Here is a 21,456-nt window from a genome sequence, read left to right as displayed (position 1 = left end):
AGCCCTAGGAAACTATACTCTCTGTGATGTAATTCAGGATATATTTCATTGAGAAAACATGTCTGTACTCAAGCTACGATAAAGTATTTATAACAATTGCAGAGTCTGCCCTGACAGCCTGTCTTCTCAGCCTCTCACTTGAAAGACAGGAGAAGCATCCTCAGCCTTACACGCCCCCATCTGAATTCCGAGTCCTGGAAGGGGGTTGCTAAACACCTCTTCTCTTTATGCAAGTATGTTTGTTCTTCGTGACCAACATGTGACTTCTCTGGAAGGCACAGAAAAGTTCAGTCTGTTCTCACCGGCTATGGCAACAGTTAAGGAGTCCCGGCCAGCACTTCCTTGGACCTGCCCTCTCTAAACCTCAGCTTCTTGCTGTTGTACAGACAAACCAAGACAAGAGACCACCATCTGCGTCCTGCCTTCAGTGCAACACCTGTCGCTGCCTCTTGCACTCATGTTTATGTATTTCTTTGAACATTTCTCTCGTGGGCTGCTACCTACCTGCAAAGAAAACTTTGTGAAGATGTCATACAGACTCAGGGATGCCCATGAGGCCAAGTGCACAGAGCTCTTTTTCCTGGGTTCTCTTCAAAGACAATATTCTTTCATCCCTCCTCTTAAAAGCACAGTAATATAATCCTTCCTACTTGATTTAAATGGTGACTGCTGTTTACAACAGTAACTCTACGTTACAGCTCCTTTGCTCCTCGGAGAATTTTTTCATTACTCTCAGTTTGCCTTTAACTGACGTCTGATGAAACTCAACTAGCGATCAATTTGGGAAAAGGTAGAGGAAACGCCGCCCGATGGTGTAAAGGGAGGAAGGGGGACGGAAAGACATAAAAGCCGGAGGGATGGGGGAAAAGCAGGCTGGGATGCAGGGAGGGCGTAAGGTTGGGGAGGAGGAAAAGGAAAAAGAAATACAAGATGGGAAGGGAGAACACAGAATGCAAGTGAAATGGTACTGTGAGCACATGCAGAATAATAAAGGAACACTGTGATGTGTTTTGTAAACTATCTAGCACAAGAAAAATGCTACATGGTATTATTCACAATATTTAGGCATGTATTTGTGTGTGGATGTTGCAGATATAAAAACCAGCTGGCACAGGGATCCCTTGGCAGGACAACCAACAGCCCGTTCTAAGCCGCGCAAATTAAAGCGCGCTCTTTGGGCCGCTGTGAGGACATTTTTATGCTGTGAGTCACTGTCATCAAACCAGTCCTGGTGTTGCTGTGACCCCACAGCAACCCCACAGTGCTGGCCACTGGCACACGGCCTGAGGGGAGGTGCCCACTCTGATGATACCGGGTCTTGCTTCCCACCCCCGGAGCACAGTGAAGGCGTCAGAAAGCTCTCACGTGTCCTGCTCTGGGGCACAGAGGATGGCAGCTGGTGACATAGCTGGTCCCAACTTAACAGTGGTTTGTGTTCCAGGGGCTCAATTCAGATCGTTTCTGAGTTCCCAGCCACTGTGTCAGATGTGGGCTCTGCCCCTTGCCAGCTGCGAGTCTCAGCAAGTGATGCAGCCTCGGCACCCCAGTTTCCTCCTCTCTGAAATGGAGACAGTATCTCACAGGGTCCTGGTATGAAGGGAATGAGTCAGTGTCTATCATGCACTTAGAGCAGTGCCTGGTCCAGAGTGAGCTCTACGTAAGTGTCCGGTGACAGAGGGGGAGGGGGAGGTCAGCTGGCTCGCCGAGGCCCATCTAACAAGCAGCACGGCCAACACGCCGGCTGCCTGAGATGAACCAAGTTCACAGGGTACCAGGGGTCCCCTCAGCACCACGCCTGGCCGGACGAGGGCCTCGGTACCCTACTTCTGAATGACCGGACGAGGAAAGACAGAAAAGACAATGAAACGGGACAAGAGCTCATTTGTCACTTATCTCAAATGCTGTTCCTGGAGGGAAGGCAGGTTTGGACAGGAGGAAGCAACTTCCAACGATTCTGAAGAGGACACCAGGGAAACTTGGAGGGATTCAGAAGATTCAGATACAGACTCTATATTTTACCTACTTTACCTTAAAAACGTATGCCCTTCTTTTCTGTGTAACATTTGAATCAAAGGCACAACTCCTGCACACTACTATATACAAAATGGATAAACAAGGACCTACTGTACAGCACAGGGAGCTATATTCAGTATCTTGTAATAACCTACAATGGAAAAGAATCTGAAAAATACATAAATATATATACATATTTTTGTGTAACTGAATCACTCTGCTGTACACCTGAAACACTGTAAACCAACTATACTTCAATTTTAAAAAACTAAAAAGAAAAGCACTACTCCTGGTCAGAAACAGGACCCAGTTTCTATGCACAGTGTACTCATTGCATGCTTGTATCTACTGCATAAACTATGACCTAAGCATCTGTGACCAACAATCAGTAAAAAGACTGAAGCCTCTAATACATGTGATAATTATGTTTAATAAATTATATATGTTCTACGTCACTCTTATGCTTATTAAAAACACAAAAATAGAGAATTTAAAAGGATGAGATAAAATATACATATTCTAATATTTTCTTCTACATCCCAATAAATTGTTCTGAGCCCTGCATTTTGAAAATCCCTGTTATAACTCGAGTGGCTAAAGCCAAGTAACTTGGAATTAGTCTTGGCCATATGGTTAAACTTGGCTAGTAAAAAGGAAGTGACAAGTGTCGTTTCTGGGCAGAAGCTTTTTACAGCCAGTGTGCAATTTGCCTATTTGGTCCCACTTCTCCTTGCGAACGTAACCAGAGATGATCCCGGGGTGGGTGGAGGGATGGAATGAGGATTAGAAGGAGCGGAGACCCCAGCTGACTCAAGGGGGACAGGCAGAAAAATGGTGGAGCAAACCTTTGTTATTTTAAGTCCCTGAAATGTGGGGGGGTATTTGCTGCCGCAGTATAACTTAGCCCATCCTAGCCAGCCCTGTAACCTTCCTTAATGCTCCTATCCCTAATGAGCCTGAATTAATGAGGTTGATTTTAATTACCTTTTGACGCTCGGCATCCTCACCCACCAAAATCAGAGCACACATATTTTAGAGACAACTTAAAAAATATTAAATAGTTCAGTCCCTAGCTTCCATATTTTAGCATCACTTCTGGGCTTTGTTAAGCTTGTTAAGGGCTTCCTGAGATCAGTGGGTCAAACGGTGGAACAGCTCTGACCCTCACAGCTATTAGTGACTTCAGGTGTACATGCATTAATCGCCACCCAATAACTTCCCTGAACAAGTAGAAGGTATAAGATCACCCATCACAAATGCTTCTTGTTTGGTTTGGAAACTTTGAGGCAAATGACTCTGCAGTGACAAAAATGGGAAGCTGCTCTCCAAACCCAAACAGGTTTGGCACTACAGAATTTAGGCTTACGTGCCCTCGTGGGAGAACCAGCTGATGCCCTGTGCTGCTGTGTTCTCTGGGAAAAATGGACTTTTCACACCCTGTCCCCAGTTGCATGATGCAACGGTTATGTTCCTGGTAAAGAATAGTCAAGTTCTGACGTCATAATAACCATGAGTATTACTCATGGGAAGCTCACAAGCCTGGCAAGGCACAGGCTGTATGTACCCTCTTTATCACTGAAGTCAGCAATGGGTTTAAAAATAGCATTTCTCACACACCCAGGGTACCACTGATTCATTAATGGCAGAACAAACACTATTCTGGACTCCTTACTTATATGGGATGTTGGATTGAGCTGCCTAGAATTGAGGCACAGCATCTGTCATTCCCCCAGTAGGGGTGTTACGCTGTACTGTCTTATAAATAGAGATCTGCAGATCCTAAAAGAAGGAATTCTCAAAAATTACAAACCAGGATTTAAGATGCCATCTTATTTGTGACTCAGAAATGATGAACCTAAAATATAAATAACCAGAATATATATAAATTTGGGAACTATGCCAAACATGCCGAACATATCAAAATAAAGAGGGCTGATGTTACAATGATAAGCGATAGCTGTCTCAGCGAAGTCTATAAAAAAGAGTCTGACAGTTTTCATTGTTTAGCGGGGAAAGAAGGTATTTGAACCTAGATGCCGGATACACGTTCTTTAGAGAGAAATATCCCTGAAGCAGAGAATGTTTTCATAATTTATAGGTATCCATAAAAGCACATAATGCGTTCTGCTCAAATTCTGTGCTTAGTAAAGCAATCTCTGATTTCTAACAGGGACCCCAGGAAGCACCTTCTGACTAAGGAGGAAATGCCCTTGTATATGCATGTCTAGGGTTATCTTTCTTTAAATAATTCAGATTAATCATCGTCTGTAACAGCGGTCCCAACTTGGCACCAGGGTCTGGTTTCGTGGAAGACAATTCTTCCACGGATGCGGGGGGGGAGGGGGGAAGGAGGGGCAGGAGATCGTTTCGGGACGATTCAAGCACCTTACATTTATTGCGCACTTTACTTTTATTATTATTACATTGTAATATGTAATGAAATAATTATGCAACTCACCATAATGCTGACAGGAGGCGGGGCTCAGGCGGAAATGCGAGCGATGGGGAGCGGCTGTAAATACAGATGAAGCTTCGCTCGCCCGCTGCTCACCTCCTGCTGTGCGGCCCAGTTCCTAACAGGTCACAGACCGGTAGCGGTCCGTGGCCCCAGGGGTTGGGGACCCCTGTTCTATAACATCGGTTAGTAAGAATCCGTCCTTCTCAACGTCATAATCCTTGACGAATTTATGAGGTCACATTTCCAAATCTGCCAAGCTGAGGATTCTAGAGGCCGTGGTGGTCACCCAGAAATACCGGCTGAGTGACTGCTATGCCCAAGCACCACCCCAAGTGCTGTAGGAAGGCTACAGGCATCGTGAAAAACAGTACTACTGCTTTTCAAGAGACCAACAAGACGAGATGGGTGACATGGGAAAGGATAACTGACCATATAAGGCAGGCGTAACGGTTACCGACTGACTGCAGGGGTCAGAGGGAGAGTGGGGCACAGGAGAGCACCCCAAGAGGAAGAAGGGGGCAAATGAAGCACAGAGGCCAGGGGACACACAGTGGGCTTAGGGAGTAAGATGAGACCTGTTTTTTAGTTAATTAATTTTTATTTATTTTACTTTTTTTTTTCTTTATTTTTGGCTGCGTTGGGTCTTCGCTGCTGCGCGCGGGCTTTCTCTAGTTGCGGCGAGCGGGGGCTACCCTTCGTTGTGGTGCGAGGGCTTCTCATCGCAGTGTCTTGCTGCGGAGCACAGGCTCTAGATGCATGGGCTTCAGTAGTTGTGGCACGTGGGCTCAGTAGCTGTGGCTCATGGGCTCAGTAGTTGTGGCTCATGGGCTCTAGAGCGCAGGTTCAGGAGTTGTGGCGCACGGGCTTAGTTGTTCCGCGGCATGTGGGATTTTCCCGGACCAGGGCTCGAACCCGTGTTCCCTGCATTGGCAGGCGGATTCTTAACCACTGCACCACCTGGGAAGCCTGAGACCTGGTTTTATATAAGTTTTATAAGCCATGTACTCCCCACAGGACCTGGGGTAGTTTGCAGGTACAACATAAAAATAAGATAACTTAAAGCAGGACGGAAGCCGTTTAAAGGGAACACAAGGAAACAGAAAGGGTCTGACTGCAGTGAGGGCTCCTGCAGACAGACTGCAAATGAACTTGGAAAGACTGGAGTCAGATGCGGAGGGCCTTTGGTGCCAGGCTTCGCCTGTATCCGGGAGGTGGTGAGGAGTCGCAGGGGTGTTTGGTGGGGGCGGGGAGAGGATAGGATTAGCAGGGCTTCTGGATGGAAAATGGACTCGTGGCAGAAGCCCAGAGGTAACCTGCTCACCTTGGAGGTGCATCTGGGAGAGAAGATCCTGGAGGAAAGATCCTGGCATCAGTGGGAACTAAAGCAAGGTCACAGACAGGAGACGAAGGGGCAACTAAAGACCTTGGCAACTAAAGGGAAAGTCAGGGCAGGAGAGGAGTCTGGGATATCGTGTAGGTCACGGTGACAGATCGAGGGGAAGGCCGGTCCCTTTCTTGGCGTGGCAGAGGGAGGCACGGCGTGGTGTGCACGGCCAGGCCGGCTGGGCGGTGGGCCCGGGAACAAAGGGGCTCGCGGGGCACGGCGACTCTGCTGCCAGAAAGAGCTCAGTCAGACACACCAGGGACCGGGTGGCTGCAGTGCTCCCCCGGGGAACCCAGACAGCAGAATGCAAGAGGCACTCACTGGCAAAGACTGCCCCCCTAACCCCCAGCCTGCCCGATTCTCGGTGCGTGGATCTCGCAAGCCAGAGGTGGCCTGAAACTAATCAGCGCTTAGGCTGGGCCTGCGAGTTGCTGACTTGTGGCGCTGGCCTCAGCTGAAGCTGGGGACACTCTCAGAGGACACAGAATCGTAGTCCTCAGGCTTGGGCACCTACGGCCCTGAGTGAGAACACACGGAAACCCTTATCGAAGCCCACGGATCGATGAGAACAACTCGGCCAGTTAGGGCACCTCATATTACACAGAAGATGTGAGTGGAGTGGAGAGCATCCGAATGTGTGCTCTCCTGCTGATGGCCAGAGGCAGCGGAAGTGCTCTGGCTCCTTCACCAGCATCAAATGCGCCCTGTTTACTCCTCCAAAGGGGCTGAGGGGACCCGGTGCTGCAAGTGCGTTCTAAGGCAGCTCTCAAAAGGCGGCGAAGGGCAGAAACGGCACTGCTCACGCTGCACCTCATGGCCCTCAGCTGACGCCTTGTGGTCTTGGCCCTGCCACTCAAGCCCTTTGCATTCTTTTTTAGTTAAGCAGAAAATGAAGCTTTCAGCTCCATTTCCACTCTCTCTGCATGAATCCATCTCTTCTTTCTTTCTCGGCTCAAGCTATATGGCTCATATAAGATTCCCACCGAGTTCTTCAGGGACTCTTACTTTGCTAAATATTCTTCTAAGAAATGCTGAATCAAAATAAAAGGTGGGAGAAGGTATGAGAATACATTCTAAGGGGCAAATGGAAATATAAGAAAGGTAAAGGAATAAGCCTGTGGGTTTCTTGTTTCCCAGCTTTCACTCCCCTCCATATGTTAAGAGTCATGGGGGTAGTGCCCTATGGAAGTGAAGTCAGCAGCCCAGGAATCTGCTTTCCATACTTACCCCTGCAGTAAAATTCCAGGAAGCCACCAGGAATTCCTTGGAGGAAAAGCTCTAACACCAGTTAGCTCAGAACTAGAAACCACTCTGCAATTTCTTTGTCTTCCCTGCATTTCGTCCAAAGTACGGTTGAAAATCACCACAGTCCATTTTCCCCTGGACTGGAGGAAAGTGAGCTGACGACGGGCCAGGGTTGGTAGCACCTGGGAATGTGGGCTGGGCAGCCCGGGCTGTGACCATCTGGCCTCCACTCCACGAGGAGTCCAGGCAGGAAGGTGCCACGCCCCATTGGTCCCGGGCCCCGCAAAGCGATTCGGAGCCATGGGATCACCACTCAGCCACAACACAGAAAATGAAGGGCAAGAAGATGAGCCTTTCTTTGGTTGCAGGCTAAAATTTGGGAAAAGTTATCAGAACAAAGCAAAAGACTGTGGTTGCCGGGGAGGCCGCTTTCCTTCTTCTCACAGGAAATCTTTCCTGCCGCTTTAAGAGCAGAGCCGCACCTGCTCAGACACCAAATGTCAGTGCAGAATGGGGGTTTGAGGTGCGGAGCTGCACCTTGAGTTATTCAGCCAGTGACGAAGACACCAAGTCACTCTTGAGCTAAGGGAACGCGAGCCGGCCCCAGCACATGACTTAGAGAAAGGGTTCAAGTTTGCGAAAAGAAGGGCCACAGCGAAGGAACCCCCGACTCAAAGCTTAACCATCTATACATAGTCCACATGCTTCCCTCAAGCGGATGTGGGCCACAAACAAGACTGAAGACCTCATTCCGAAAGGAATGAGAACATCACTGGGTCACCTGACAAAAGTGGAGTACGAACCGCGGGTTACATGGGAGTTCTGAATCAGGGCTAAGTCCTCCTGAGTCGGGAACCGCATGGCGTCCTGTTCTCAGGACACAGAACACACACGGGGAGGGCGGGGGAGCCAGTGCTGTCCACTCAAACTCTGCGCGATGCTGGAAATGCCCGTAACTCCTTCTGTCCCACACAGCAGCCACTAACCACAGGCGGCTACTGAACACTTGAAAGTGTGGCTGGTATGACCGAGGAACTGACTTTTACGTTTTATTTACTTTTAATTTAAATGGTCCTTTGCGGCTAATGGCTACCGTATCAGATGGTGCAGAAATCAGGGGCCATGACATTTATAACTTACGCTCAAATCACTCAGAAAAAGCAGCACTTACGTATATCTAGATATGTACGTACACACACACACGTGCGACAACAGAGTAGAAGTGAGAGGGAGGGAGCACGTGAGTGAATGCAAGTGATAAAGCAAATGGTGCAAAATGATAACCGGTGAACCTGGGTGAAGGTACGGGGCTATCCTTTGTATTATTTTTATTTTCGCAAATTTTCAGTAAGTTTACAATTATTTCCAAATAAAATGTTTTTTCAATATATGAGGGTGAACATTTATTCATTAATCACTGAAATCTAACAGGGTCCAACTGGAACTTACTTTCAGGTAGGGGGCTGGAACCAGGAATTTCAGGGCATCCCAAAATTCTGAACAGATGTCGTGGATCCCAGACGACACTCGCTGTGTCCTCACAGCATGGCTCATCCGCACCCACCACCTGGTGCTTCTCCCCAGCGGCAGGATCAGGGCTTCTCCTCTCTTTGCACTGGGCTCCTAGCCTATACGTCTATGTCCACAGAAGACTTGATTGCAGTCGCAAGTTCAGAGCAGTGTTTTAAATAACAGCTTTAGTGACCTATAATTCACGTACCGTAAAGTCATCCTTTTAAACCATACAGTTCAGTGGTTTGGAGTATATTCAGAGTCGGGCGATCATCATCACTATCAAATCCCAAACGGTTTCACCGCCCTCAACAGAAGTCCTACACCCTCAGCAGTCCCTCCAGTTCCCGCTCCCCCAGTCCCCGCTAACAGCCAATCTACTTTCTGTCTCCGTGGATTTACCTATCTTGGATAATTCATATAAATAATATCATACAATATGTGGCCTTTTGTGTCTGGTTTCTTTCTCTTAACCTAATTTTTCAAAGTTCATCCACGTTGTAGCGTGTATCAGCGTTTCCTTCCTTTTTACTGCCAAATGTTCCATTGAACGGATACAGTACATTCGTTTATCCATTCATCAGCTGGTGGACATGTGGGTTGTTTCTCCTTTCTGGCTATATTTATGAACAATGCTGCTGAGAACTCATGTGCAAGAGTCTGTGTGGAGAAACATCCACAATTCTCTTGGGTGTAGACCTGGGAGTGGAACTGCTGGGTCGTGTGGTAACTCCAGGTTTAGCCTTTTGAGGAGCTGCCACACTGTTTTCCAAAGTAGACTCCGAAGTCCCCGAGACTCATGGCAGACAGCGGTCCCGGTTAAAGCCCACGGAAGGCAATTCCACAGACACGGCTGCCCTCTGTCATCCTGTGAAACAGCACAGGCTCCATTCAAAGCAGGAGTCCGGGTTTGTTTGATTCGAGGTAAATAAATTAGAGAAGCTGTGACTCGCTTGGTGCCAGCAGCACGCTTAGCCTTGTACCGTCCAGAGGCCGAGCCAGCACCTGGCATGGGAGGCGAGGCTGGCACGTCTCGCGCTGGTGCCAGATGAAGAGGCTCTCTGTGCATAGAGCAGCTGCAGCAGGACGCAAGCTGGCACTCTCTCCGCCGGTCCCCTCACCATGGCGAGGCTGTCTTGCTACCGGTCAAAGCCCAGGGAGAGTGATTTACTGTGGCCCGCAGACTGAGCTCCTAAAACCGCCCACTGAGGAACTGGCAGAGAGAAGGACGTGAAGAGAGCGAGGGCCACGAGGGATCCAGAGAGCAATCAGATGGGGCGGGGCGGGGGGGCGATGTCAAAGAGACAGGGCCTTCGGGGACTGTTAGTCCTGATACATTCCAAGGTGAGGGCTAAGACAGAAGCCCAGGAAAGCAGCCAGGCCCCCACTGATGCAACTGGCGGCTCAGTAACAGGCCTGTGGCCCCCCCAAGCTGGTGGCAGACAAATGCCTGAGCTTCATGTCAGGGCACCGGACTAAATTCCTAGGCAGAGTGCAAATTCCGAAGCCACACCAGCAAGTCTTGAGCCACACCAGCTGGTGAGGTGAGGATGATTTCTGTGACTCCGTCACAGCTCCAGGGAGCCCCTGGGTCCCTTCTGCCATCCTGAACTCCGGGCCCTGCCCCGTCTCATTCTCTTGCAACGTGTCACTTGTCCTTTACCTTTCCCACCTTGGACAAACTTTGTTGCCAAATGTTTTAAATAAATGGTATTCCAAAGGAAAACGGCTACCGAATTTATTTTATTTTATTAATTGATTAATTAATTTATTTATTTATTTTGGCTGCGTTGGGTCTTTGTTGCTGTGCGGGCTTTCTCTAGTTGCGGCGAGTGGGGGCTACTCTTCGACGTGGTGCGCGGGCTTCTCATTGCAGTGGCTTCTCTTGTTGCGGAGCACGGGCTCTAGGTGCGTGGGCTTCAGTAGTCGTGGCGTGCGGGCTTCAGCAGTTGTGGCTCATGGGCTCTAGAGCACAGGCTCAGTAGTTGTGGCGCACGGGCTTAGCTGCTCTGCGGCATGTGGGATCTTCCCGGACCAGGGCTCGAACCCGTGTCCCCTGCATTGGCCGGCGGATTCTTAACCACTGCGCCACCAGGGAAGTCCCTGCTATCTATTTTAAAAGATACCTCAACCACATTTTTGTGTTGTGGGGATGGAAAAAGGGAAGGTAGGTGGCTTGAGGTCCTGAATGGCTCCTACTTGGACAGAGTCTGCCCACCAGGCCCCATGCAATCTACATGTTCTAGTCCACCCCTCCATCAGCTTCCCCTCAATTCCATGAATAGTTAGCAGTTCAATACAGCTCTGAATTTCCATAGGTCATTACTCCTACCCCACGTGCCTTCACTCTTTAAGTCAGCATTCAATAAATATCCATTACGATCACCATTATTAATTTCTTGGTGTCTATAATATGCCTAGCCTTTTAAAATCATAGATAAATGGGTCCCACACCTGATCTAAGGAGAAAAGTCTGAGGAAACCAATATGAACACAGACTCGAGCTTTACATTACTATCTCACCTCATCCTCACACCAACCCTGTGAGGCCGTTACCGTTACCCTCTCTTTACAGAAGAAGAAAGAGACTCAGACTCACAGGCTTAGCTGACAAAGGTCATAAGCTAGCAAAAGGACAGAGCCAGGGTTCACATGCATGTCACTATACCCTAAAGCCTGTGTGGTTTTCATTAATAACATAAGTGACAACGTGTTAAACATCATACACCCCCTTCCGAGCATGACATGGTTACTATTCGTAAAAAGAGCAATGGAGTAGGAGCTAGAAAGGTTGGCTTCAAGTCTGGCTTTGTGTTAACTTTGAGCAAGTCACTTAATATTTCTGAATGCAGGTTTCCTCGTGTGTGAACGAGGCCACATTTCCCAAAGTGTGCTTCGTGACCTGGGAACTGTTAATATCTGTTATGAAAAAAAAGAACAAAATTTGAGACCAAAACAGTTTAAGAAAGGCTGGGTTAAATCAAATTAAGCTGTTGTCTTTACTGCAGGACTTCTCAGAGCCTTTAATGCACCAGTGCACACTGTGAACCTCCAAGAGAGCCACACAATATGCTCCACAGCCCAAAGTTATTTATCGAAGGGAAACTTTTTCTTCTCCACAAAAAGCATTTAATGGTTTTTGGTCAAGATGGGAGATTGGAAAATACTGGATTGGATAATCTCCAAGGAATCTTCTAGCTCTAACAGTTAATAATTATCTGATTTATCTTACCCTTCCAAGTAGATGACACACTTTCTGAGGGTAGAATGTGCTTTTCTGTGACATCAAGAAGATGGCAGCCAGGTAGAGGCAGGTCCAAGTGTTCCTCAGAGAAGCAAAAGGAGACAGAGATGGCTGCACAATAATGGACGCGCATGTCTGGAGGGACCTCCTACCCTTTAAAAATAAGTAACCATCATCCAAATGCAACTGGACTGGCTTTGGCCTCCAAAGCAAATTTGCTGGGCATTAAAGAGATCTGAAACTGTCCTGACTGACTCAAGAGGAGGAATCGATAATGTCTGTCCACGACACTTCAAATCCACATTGAAGGAAAGGCTAAGTTGTCAGGGCAGATGTGTGGTTCGGCAGTTTCACAAACTGGTGGCGCTGGCTCTCTAGAGGACAGCCCAGGCCAGACTGCCAACGCCTTCACTCCTCTGGAGGCTCCCTTCCCCCGGTGTGCGGGGAGAAGGGGCCCCAACTATAGAGGCCCCGAGAGGCTTCTGGGAGGGGCAGGAAACCCCCCTGGGCCTTGAGGGATGACCTGGATTTGAACTGGCAGAAACGGGACGGTTATACATGTCAGGTTGGGGGGATGGAGAGAGAGGATGATGGCTGCAAAGGCAAAGGGGCAGCAAGTACAGGACATGTCTCGGGGGTGCCGAGTACAGTTCTCAGAACACAGAATAATTTCCAGGTCCTCTTGGTAGCTTCAAGGGTTCCCCATAAAACTCCCTTCTCCTTAAAATAAACCCATGATTTTCCCTGGGACTTTTTTTTTTTTAATTTTTTGGCTGCGCTGGGTCTTCGTTGCTGTGTGTGGGCTTTCTCTAGTTGTGGTGAGAGGGGGCTACTCTTCATTGCAGTGCGCAGGCTTCTCATTGCAGTGGCTTCTCTTGTTGCGGAGCACGGGCTCTAGGCAGGTGGGCTTCAGTAGTTGTGGCTCGCGGGCTCTAGAGAGCAGGCTCAGTAGTTGTGGCTCACGGGCTTAGTTGCTCCGGGGCATGTGGGATCTTCCCAGACCAGGGATCAAACTGGTGTCCCCTGCATTGGCAGGTGGATTCTTAACCACTGGGCCACCAGGGACGTCCCGGGACATTTTTATATATGACTTAAAATTGTCAGATCACTCTTGGAAAATATGTTACTCATCGTGGTAGCGGCACTGTGGAAGGAAGAGGATGTTCTCAGGTGTACCTCCATGTGGTCTTCAGCCCCGACATCCAGGTGCCCACAGCATGGGGGCAGGATGGAGGATACCCTGGTGCTGCAGCAGCTAAAAAAGCTGTACAATTACCCCCTAAGTTCTCCATCTAGAGAAAAACCAAGACTTAGAAATAGCCACTGCCCTATAGATTCTGCCAGAGCTCCCTTCCAGACCCTCGCTACCCCTACTGTTCTAGGTTCCAAATGTGGGCTCTACGATGAGAGCTTTGTGCTTAGAAGAGCTTGTGACAAGACATAAGGGCAGGCATTAGGGCTCAGGATACTGGGCATTCAATATCTGGACAGTTAGTTCTTGATGTCACCTAAAAGGTTACCGATTTCTGTGAGAAACCTGGTAAGAGCGATTAACGTTGACTGCGTGCCTATTTACTTTATTTATTTATTTATTTTTTTACGGTACACGGGCCTCTCACTGCTGTGGCCTCTCCCGTTGCGGAGCACAGGCTCCGGACGCACAGGCTCAGCGGCCATGGCTCACAGGCCTAGCCACTCCGCAGCATATGGGATCTTCGTGGACCGGGTCATGAACCCATGTCCCCTGCATCGGCAGGCAGACTCTCAACCACTGCGCCACCAGGGAAGCCCTGCATGACTATTTAAAAGCCAGGCACAGTATCTAAAATATATTGAGAAGTCTTACAACTCCACAATGAAAAGACAAATAACTCAATTTTTTTAACGAGCAAAGAATTTGAGTAGACACTTTCTAAAGGAGACACACAAATGGCCAAGAAGCTCTTGAACAACGCTCATCATAATTACTTGTTAGAGAAACGCAAATAGAAACCACAGTGCGATACCTAGAGAAGGGAAAACACATGTCCACACAAAAGCTTGTACACCAATGTTCACAGCATCACTCATAATAGCCAGGAAGTGGAAACAACCCCATGTCCACCAAGTGATCAATGGATAAACAAACTATGGTGCATCGACACAATGGACTACTGCTTGGCCATAAACAGGAACGAAGTGTTGTACTTGCTACAACGTGAACAAAATGTGAAAACATTATGCTAAGCAAAAGAAGGCAGACACAAAAGCCCACATGCTCTAGAACTCCATTCATATGAAATGTCCAGGACGGGCGGATCCACAGGGACGGAAGGCAGGTGAGTAGTTGCCAAGGACTAGGGAAGGGAGGATGGGGAGTGACTGCTAACGGGTCTGGGATTTCTTTCTGGGGGTGAGGAACACGCTCCGGAATCAGAGAGTAGTGACCAATGCACACCTCTGTGGATATACTAAGAACTGAGTTGTATTTCAAAAGGATAAACCTTCTGGTATGTGAATTACATCTCAACAAAGCTGAAAACCAGGCACAAGGGTAAACGCTTGATACATATTAACACCCAGTGAAGCTGAAATGTGTGTTATCATTCGCTTTTTGCAGGTGAGGAAACTTGAGGGCTGGCGAGGAAGAGCTAATTGCCAAGAAGTGCCCAGCCGGCCAGGTGACGGGGTGACGGGGTCTAAACTTGGGTCACTGGCTCCAGAGGCCACATTCTGGCCACCTCACCATGCTGCTTCTTGCCAGGATGATAAGCTAACTGGCAACTGCAGAACGGTTCCTATGGAAAAAATAGCACTCCCTGGACAAAGAAGCACTGACCGACATAAAATGCTAGTGTTGGAAGTCACATTATGGGGCATCTTGCCAAGTCCCTTCATTTTACAGATGAATAAGTAGAGCTTCAAGGCAGTCAACTGACCTGCCCAACCAAGGCGGCAAGGCTGGTGGGAACGTTCACCCCTCTCCTTTTACAGAAGACGAGCTGGCGTACTGTTCGCTGCAATTAGCCAGGAATGAAAAGGTAGATGGAGTTCACCCAGTTGGGGCACACAGGTCAACAGGTATTCAGCAACCTTCAAACATGCTGGCCTCACACCCGTATCCCAGCCAGAAGATCACTCAAGCCGGTTATAGCTCAACACTATTCTACGGTTACCCTGAAATTTCTCTCCCAACCCCAGGAGTGCTCTGAAAAGTCCCACTAGGGTGCAACTGTTCCAAGGATCCCTCAGAGCTTTTGAACTACTTAGCAGGAACAGGGAGTTCTGGATTTAGCATTTAATGTGAGGATAAAGCACTGGAGACTTAAGAAACTTCCTCCCCGCTAGTCTGAAGTGACACTCACGGGAACCACTTGAGAAGGGAAGGGGAGGAAAGCTGAAGCCAGAGGAATCGCCGCTGCAATCATGGGGTCTCGAATACTCTAAGTTGGGGGTCTTTTCAATGCCTGCTTAATGACTCCATGGGGATGTCCTGTCTCAAAGTTAAAATGTCCCAAATCAAGCTCACAGCCCTGTTCTCCATCCCACAAACCTGCTCTTCTTCTGTTTTCCCTTTCTCCCATGACTATACTGTCATCACCATTCTCCCTGTGGCCCAAGCTAAATACGCTGCTTGCCTTTCACACACCCCTGGGGCTTGCCTGGGGTCCCCTGGCTCTACGTCCCCCATCCACCGGGCACTAGAGTCCACCTCCGCCTGCGTGTGCTCACCGCAAGCCCTGTCCCAGACTCAATAAATGTTCACTGAATCGAGAGGCCAACCCCAACCACGACTAGCTGAGTCCTTCACAGCAAGCGGCAGCCAAGACAACTGAAACACAGAAAAAGAGGAGATGGGTGACCTCACATGAATAGGTCACAGAGAGGTTATTAAATAAAAAACAGCCGGGAAGAGCAGAGCAGATGCCACTCTTTGCGTGTATTCTGCTGGAACGGAAAGGCACACCAAGACAGCGGGGCCACTGACTGAACCTGTAAATTATTAACTATTTCAGTGTGGTTCCCCCCGCCCCGAACTCTCCATTTGCTGATGGCTACTACAGTCAAATCATTACATTCAAATGGAAAAACCTGTGACCTATAACTTGCGCCGGCTGGACCAAAGTAGACACCCACTGTCCCCAGCCGAGCCTCGTGCACCACCGCCTGGAGCAACCTCAGGCTCCCCGCCGCCCGTCCGAATCAAGGCCATCCTTCAAAGACCAGATGGAATCAAGCACCCCTGGTCGTTTGGGACCTCAGGGTTTTTTCTTTGTGTCTCGCTGACGGTGCTCATCACATCTTACCTTGCATCCCTTGATCTCTTTTGTTGCTTTGTTTCATCTGCAATGAATTGATGAGTTCTTGGCGAAGAGCAAGCGTGTGCTTCGGTGGGCACTGTCCCACTGTCTGTGTGCGCGTGAGCCACGACGAGCTATCACTACTTACTGCTGCCCCCAAGCCCCACAGCATGAGGCCGTGCACATGGTACAAGCTACCGAATGTGCTGTTGACAAACAGGTTTCCCTCAACCCCGTTTCTCTCCCTAACCTCTTCTCAAACGAAAACCCCTGCCCTCTAAGGCCCAGACATTCCGGCTGAATGCCCACCAGCTCACTGCTCAATCAGGAGAGTCCGCCCCTTCCTTCCACGACAGCCCCTACACTGTTAAGAGTCCAGTCTGCTGGAGTGAAGGGGGCAGGGCGAGAGGCAGGCACCATCCTGACATAAAGCGTCTCCGCATGACGCCCCTCCTTTGACTCGGGGTTTAGAAAAATCACAAGACTTGATGAACCATTTGCTTCTCTGTGAAATCAAAATGATAGCTAAGCAGAGTTGGAAAAAGGAGCAATTTTTAAATTATATGGGGCCCCGAGCCAAAGCCAGTGGTGAGCAATGACAACAGTCATTTGTCCAGGGCTGGCCAACAGAGGCATGGGGACCCGTTCCTGTTGGGTGTGAAACTGCATCTGAGAACGCCCGGCTCTGGTTCCATTTTAGGTTCTGAAACCTCCCACCTGCACTCTCTCCAAACCAGCATCCTCTGGCCACACGCTCCACGCGGCGGCTGTCAGTGCAGACGGGTGGTGAGGGGGGGCTGGGCTCCAGGAGCTCCTCCTGGGCATCTGCACACAGCAAATCGAGCACAGAATACTCCAGGCGCAACCTTCTGCCGTCAGACAAGGTGGTCTAACCTTGTCTTGGCTTCCTAATCTGCGACAACGGGTCCCTCAGGACAGGTCGAGGGTCAGCACACACAACCGGAAAGCAACTTCTCGGCCCGTGTGGACCCCTCCTCTCCTGTTCGTTCATCTGCCCTGCCTCTCTACTGAGTACTGAACCGTCTAAGATGATTTGGGCTCCACAAAGAAGCCCTGTATTAAGCATCTTTTCAGCAAAGCACCTAGAAACGTCAGCTTGCATTACTTCACTTTTATTGCCACCAGTGCTCCGTCAGCTGAGGACAAGGCCACGCTCGGGGGCACCAGCAAACCCACGGTGACCCCTTAACCCAACCGTCCCCTGAACCTCAGTAAAGAGCCCACACCTCAGTCTTCTCCTCTGGGTCCTTTCCCACTGCTGCCCTTATGTTCTGGATCCGCACTGTCCAACTGTTCACTAGCCACGCGTGGAAACTTAAATTAAAATTTTAAAAATTAAAAATTCAGTTCCTTAGCCACGCTAGCCACATTTCAAGTGTCAAACAGCTATACACGCAGTACGTGGCTACCAGGCTGGATGGTGTGGATCTGTAACACTATCATCAGTACAGTTCTGCACAGTGAAATTTAAACTTAGAGGTGGATTTGTTTTTTAAACCATCACCTTGTGGTCTTGAAGAAAATATATTTCCAACCCTAATGGACAAACTGCTTTCTTTAAAAAAAAAAACAAAAAAAAAACCCAGCAAGGCAAAAGGTCACCTCAGAGCAATGTCCCTCATACAACAAACACTCACATCCTTCAGAAGGTGGTCTGCTTGTCTGTGCTTCTCTTCTTTCTACTTCCCGACCTCAGAGCCTTACATCCAGCTCCCACTCTCCAATGGAAACATTAACCAAAGCACATGAGTGATTCTCATTCCTCTTCTGGAGTTTATAACTCACTATTTCTCCATGGGCCCTGTATTAGCTTGCTAGAGCTGCTGGGACACAGTGCCAGAAACTGGGTGGCTTAAGACAACAGAAATTTATCATCTAGACTACATGTTCAAGATCAAGGTGTCAGCAGGGCTGGTTCCTTCTGAGTCTCTGAGAAAGAATCTGTCCCAGGCCCCCCTCCTAGCTTCTGGTGGTTTCTGGAAACCTCTGGTGTTCCTTGGATTGTACATGCATCATCCCGATCTCTGCCTTTATGTTCACGCAAAGTACCTGCGTGCATGTCTGTGTCCAAATCTCCCCCTTTTTACAAGGATACCAGTTATATAGGATTAGCGTCCCTCCATTCCAGTTTGAACTTATATTAATTACATCTGCTGTGACCCTACATCCAAATGAAGTTACATTCTGAGGTACTGGAGGCTAAGACTTCAACATATGAACTTGAAGGGGGACACAATTCAACCCATAATGGGCCCTCCAGCCTCCAAGGAAAAGCACTCCTCCTGGCACATTATCTGTTTTCCATTATTCTATTAATATGAGACAATCCATAAGGAGCTACTTGGCTACTGAGCTTTGTGGGAGCAGGTGGCAACCCAGGCAGAAGCTCATACTACATAACACTGTTTCCATTATCCATCGAGGCAATTCAAGCTCACGATACTAGATTTAATAAGGTCCAAAAGCAAAAACCAAAACCTGGACTTTGCCAGAAGTGCTAGAGGAAAACTGTCACAACTGTCACGGTCCTAAAATCAGTGCTGGGAAGTCCCTCCACATTCATTCAATCAAGCCACCTCACTGTACAGGTATGATCTCCAGGTAGTATGACAAACACAGATGGAGAAAAATCTCTCCTCCCTCAGACTCCTTAACATAGTGCTGCTTTTCACAATCATCATACAAATCGCCGTCTGAGCTTATCAAATGTGATCGTAAAGGACAGAAAGTCATCCACCAGCACATGGACCCAGAAAGGCGCTTTGGTTCACAGACCACACATCTGAGGTACAAGATACAAGAGGGTTCTCTACAAATCCGGACAGCCTGGAGCAGAGAAAAACAACAGGCTTTAGTGCTAGAAAACCTGGTTTGAATCCCAGCCTCAATACTTATGAGATGAAAGATCTTGGACAAGGTAATTACCTCCTTAAGCCTCAGTTTAGCCATCTGTAAAAGGGGGAGCACGAGACCCACCTCATATTATGTTGAGAAAGACCTGCTGATGGCCATCATTCTAATAATGACTTTTACTGAACACTGGCGATGTATTCATGATGCCTCCCAACCGGTCTGTGGGGTAAGGTGCTGCCGTTATCCCCATTTTTGAATGAGCAAACTTAGACTTAGAGCCTAGAGGTAGGTCTCTCTGATGGCAAAGCCATGCCCCTAACCATTTCATGATAGGTCTGGTACACAGTGGGCGCTCTATAAATGCTCGTTCCTGCTGCATCCCACCCCTACTCTCTTCCGTGGTACTGAACACACTGTGTTAACAATCCATGCCGTGCTGCCATCCACCACTCCTCACACCTGCACAAGGGTAAGAGATCATCAAAGTCAGTTAGAATAAATGTCACCTCTGTCAGGACACAATTATTATCTCATTTGCCACTTCCCCAAACCCTCCTTCCTCTGTAACCTCCTACTCACTACAGAACACTCCTGGCACTTAGGGGTGGTGTCTCTGCACACTCCCCCCACCCCCCGCCACGCACAGCCTGCTTCAGTCTCCCTACTCATTCCCACCCTTCATTCACACACCTGAGACAACAGGATGAGACTGCGTGGTATGGCTCTTGACGTCCCCACTCTTTTTAACTACTCAGCCTGTATACAGATGACACTGACCCTGGGTGAATGGTAGTTTCTTGGTTATAACTTCATGGTTTTAACTGCTAGGCTTCTTCCTTGGGAGTGGTTAAATAAAGATAGATATTAGCACAGTTTTCCACCCAATTATCCTATTTACAAAAATAGAACTCTCCTCCGTGAGTGTTTCAGATAGAATCCTTAATTTCTACAAAAGATGTCAACCTTACAAGGTCGATTCCTAAAGCCTCAATCAGTGAGCTAGAAAACAACATGGTAGGCAATGGAATATAACTTCAAACTATCTCTTCATATATATATATATATATATATATATATATATATACACACACACATATATATATAGTACTTCATATATGTATACACACACACGTATACATACATACCTATTCATACACACACACACACACCAGTTAAAAGAAGTAATGGTCGTAAAGACTGTCTGATGGACACCCAGACCAGCATTCCCACCGGTTGTTTTGGGTACTGCATCACACCACACCGGAAGGCTAGAATTCCACTTGCGGAGTCGCATTCTGATGTTATGCCTCGCGCTTCCGAAGAGGACTGACGTGAGAAAGAGCCGTAAGAGCTCAGCTGTCTGTCTGCTGCGGGGATGTGGAACATCCCGATGTGATACCACTCAGTTCTTCCCAGATAAAAGTTCACGTGCAAAATTGAGTTTAAAAGACAAAAAACTCTTTGCTTCTCTTGAGGACGTGGTATGTCTTCCTCGTCTGGCAGCAAGAATTACTGAAGTGACCACTTCTCTTTGATCCTATGAAGCTCAGAGACAATGTGAGGCTCAGCTAAAGCAATGCAGGGGTCTCATTGTTGGCACATCTGTGATTCTTTTTTCCTCCTGGCTTTGAACTTCTATACTGATTTGCATTTTTCCTGGTCCTGTTCTTAAATTCTTTTTTGTATTGTATGGGTTATTATAGTCTATGTTTTTATTATACTATAAAACCAATCAGAATTTACAGATCAAGATGAGGTATAAATAATTAATTGGATAGAACTCAATTGAAATAATTACTATAGTAAGTATAGCCAAATTTAGAGAATGCTTTAGTTAAGAAAAAAGTGACACAATCAGAACAAAACATTAAAAAAAATTAACGTGTTGAAGCAGACACTGTAAGTGGCCTTCCTAACAAGGACGGCACTTCCTAACGCTTCCACTTTTTCCTCTGGCAAAGCCCGGATCTGGTTCAGACGTCACCACCCCCATGCCCCCAACTGTCACCACCGCCAACCACCTCCCACTTTCCCCCTCGTGACTCAGAATGCAATCCTGATGAGTCTAAGCTGACCATTTCCTGTGCCTGCCAGTCAGGGATCAGGAACACACCTGGTTCTACCTGTAAGAAGGGAGAGGAGAACAGCTGGGGGCCATGGGGAAGGCTCCTTGTTTGATGAGTGGCTTATCAGTGCGGCTAGAATCACAGACAGATGGATGGATCGGTGAATGGATGAACAAAACGTGGATTTCTCCTGGGCCAACCACACATACTAATTTTTACCACCACCAAGTGCTGGATACTAAAGCACACCCGCTGGGAGATACTGGAATGAGTGAGAAACGACAAAGGGCTCAAGAAGGTAGACGCCCTAAGGACTGCGACACTCCTGAGGATGCTGCTCCAAACGCAGCTCTCCAGATTCTCCCTGGAACCGCGGGAGC

General features: G+C 48.1%; 1 protein-coding gene across 10 annotated transcripts in view; it reads right to left on the bottom strand.

The window, feature by feature from the left end:
- Window positions 1–21,456, bottom strand: part of HIPK2 (homeodomain interacting protein kinase 2) — a 196,828-nt gene that overhangs the window by 142,454 nt on the left and 32,918 nt on the right. For 6 of the 10 annotated variants that reach the window (XM_089917325.1, XM_089917333.1, XM_089917326.1 and 3 more), the window contains exon 2: window positions 11,845–12,009. The exons of 3 other annotated variants lie outside the window; for them this stretch is intronic. In XM_089917325.1, coding sequence (XP_089773451.1) covers window positions 11,845–11,989 — 145 coding nt within the window. In that variant the 5' untranslated portion in view covers window positions 11,990–12,009. Of the gene's footprint in view, window positions 1–11,844; window positions 12,010–19,700; window positions 19,847–21,456 lie in introns of all 10 variants that reach the window. One more of the 10 variants, XM_089917329.1, reaches the window with a different exon arrangement.

Source organism: Delphinapterus leucas, chromosome 9 (genome assembly GCF_059928025.1).
Source record: "Delphinapterus leucas isolate spDelLeu-1000000601 "Yukka" chromosome 9, BTC_Dleu_Yukka2, whole genome shotgun sequence".
Classification (NCBI taxonomy): Eukaryota; Metazoa; Chordata; class Mammalia; order Artiodactyla; family Monodontidae; genus Delphinapterus; species Delphinapterus leucas.
Note: the sequence above shows the minus strand (reverse complement) of the source record. Positions and strands in the feature narration are given on the sequence as shown.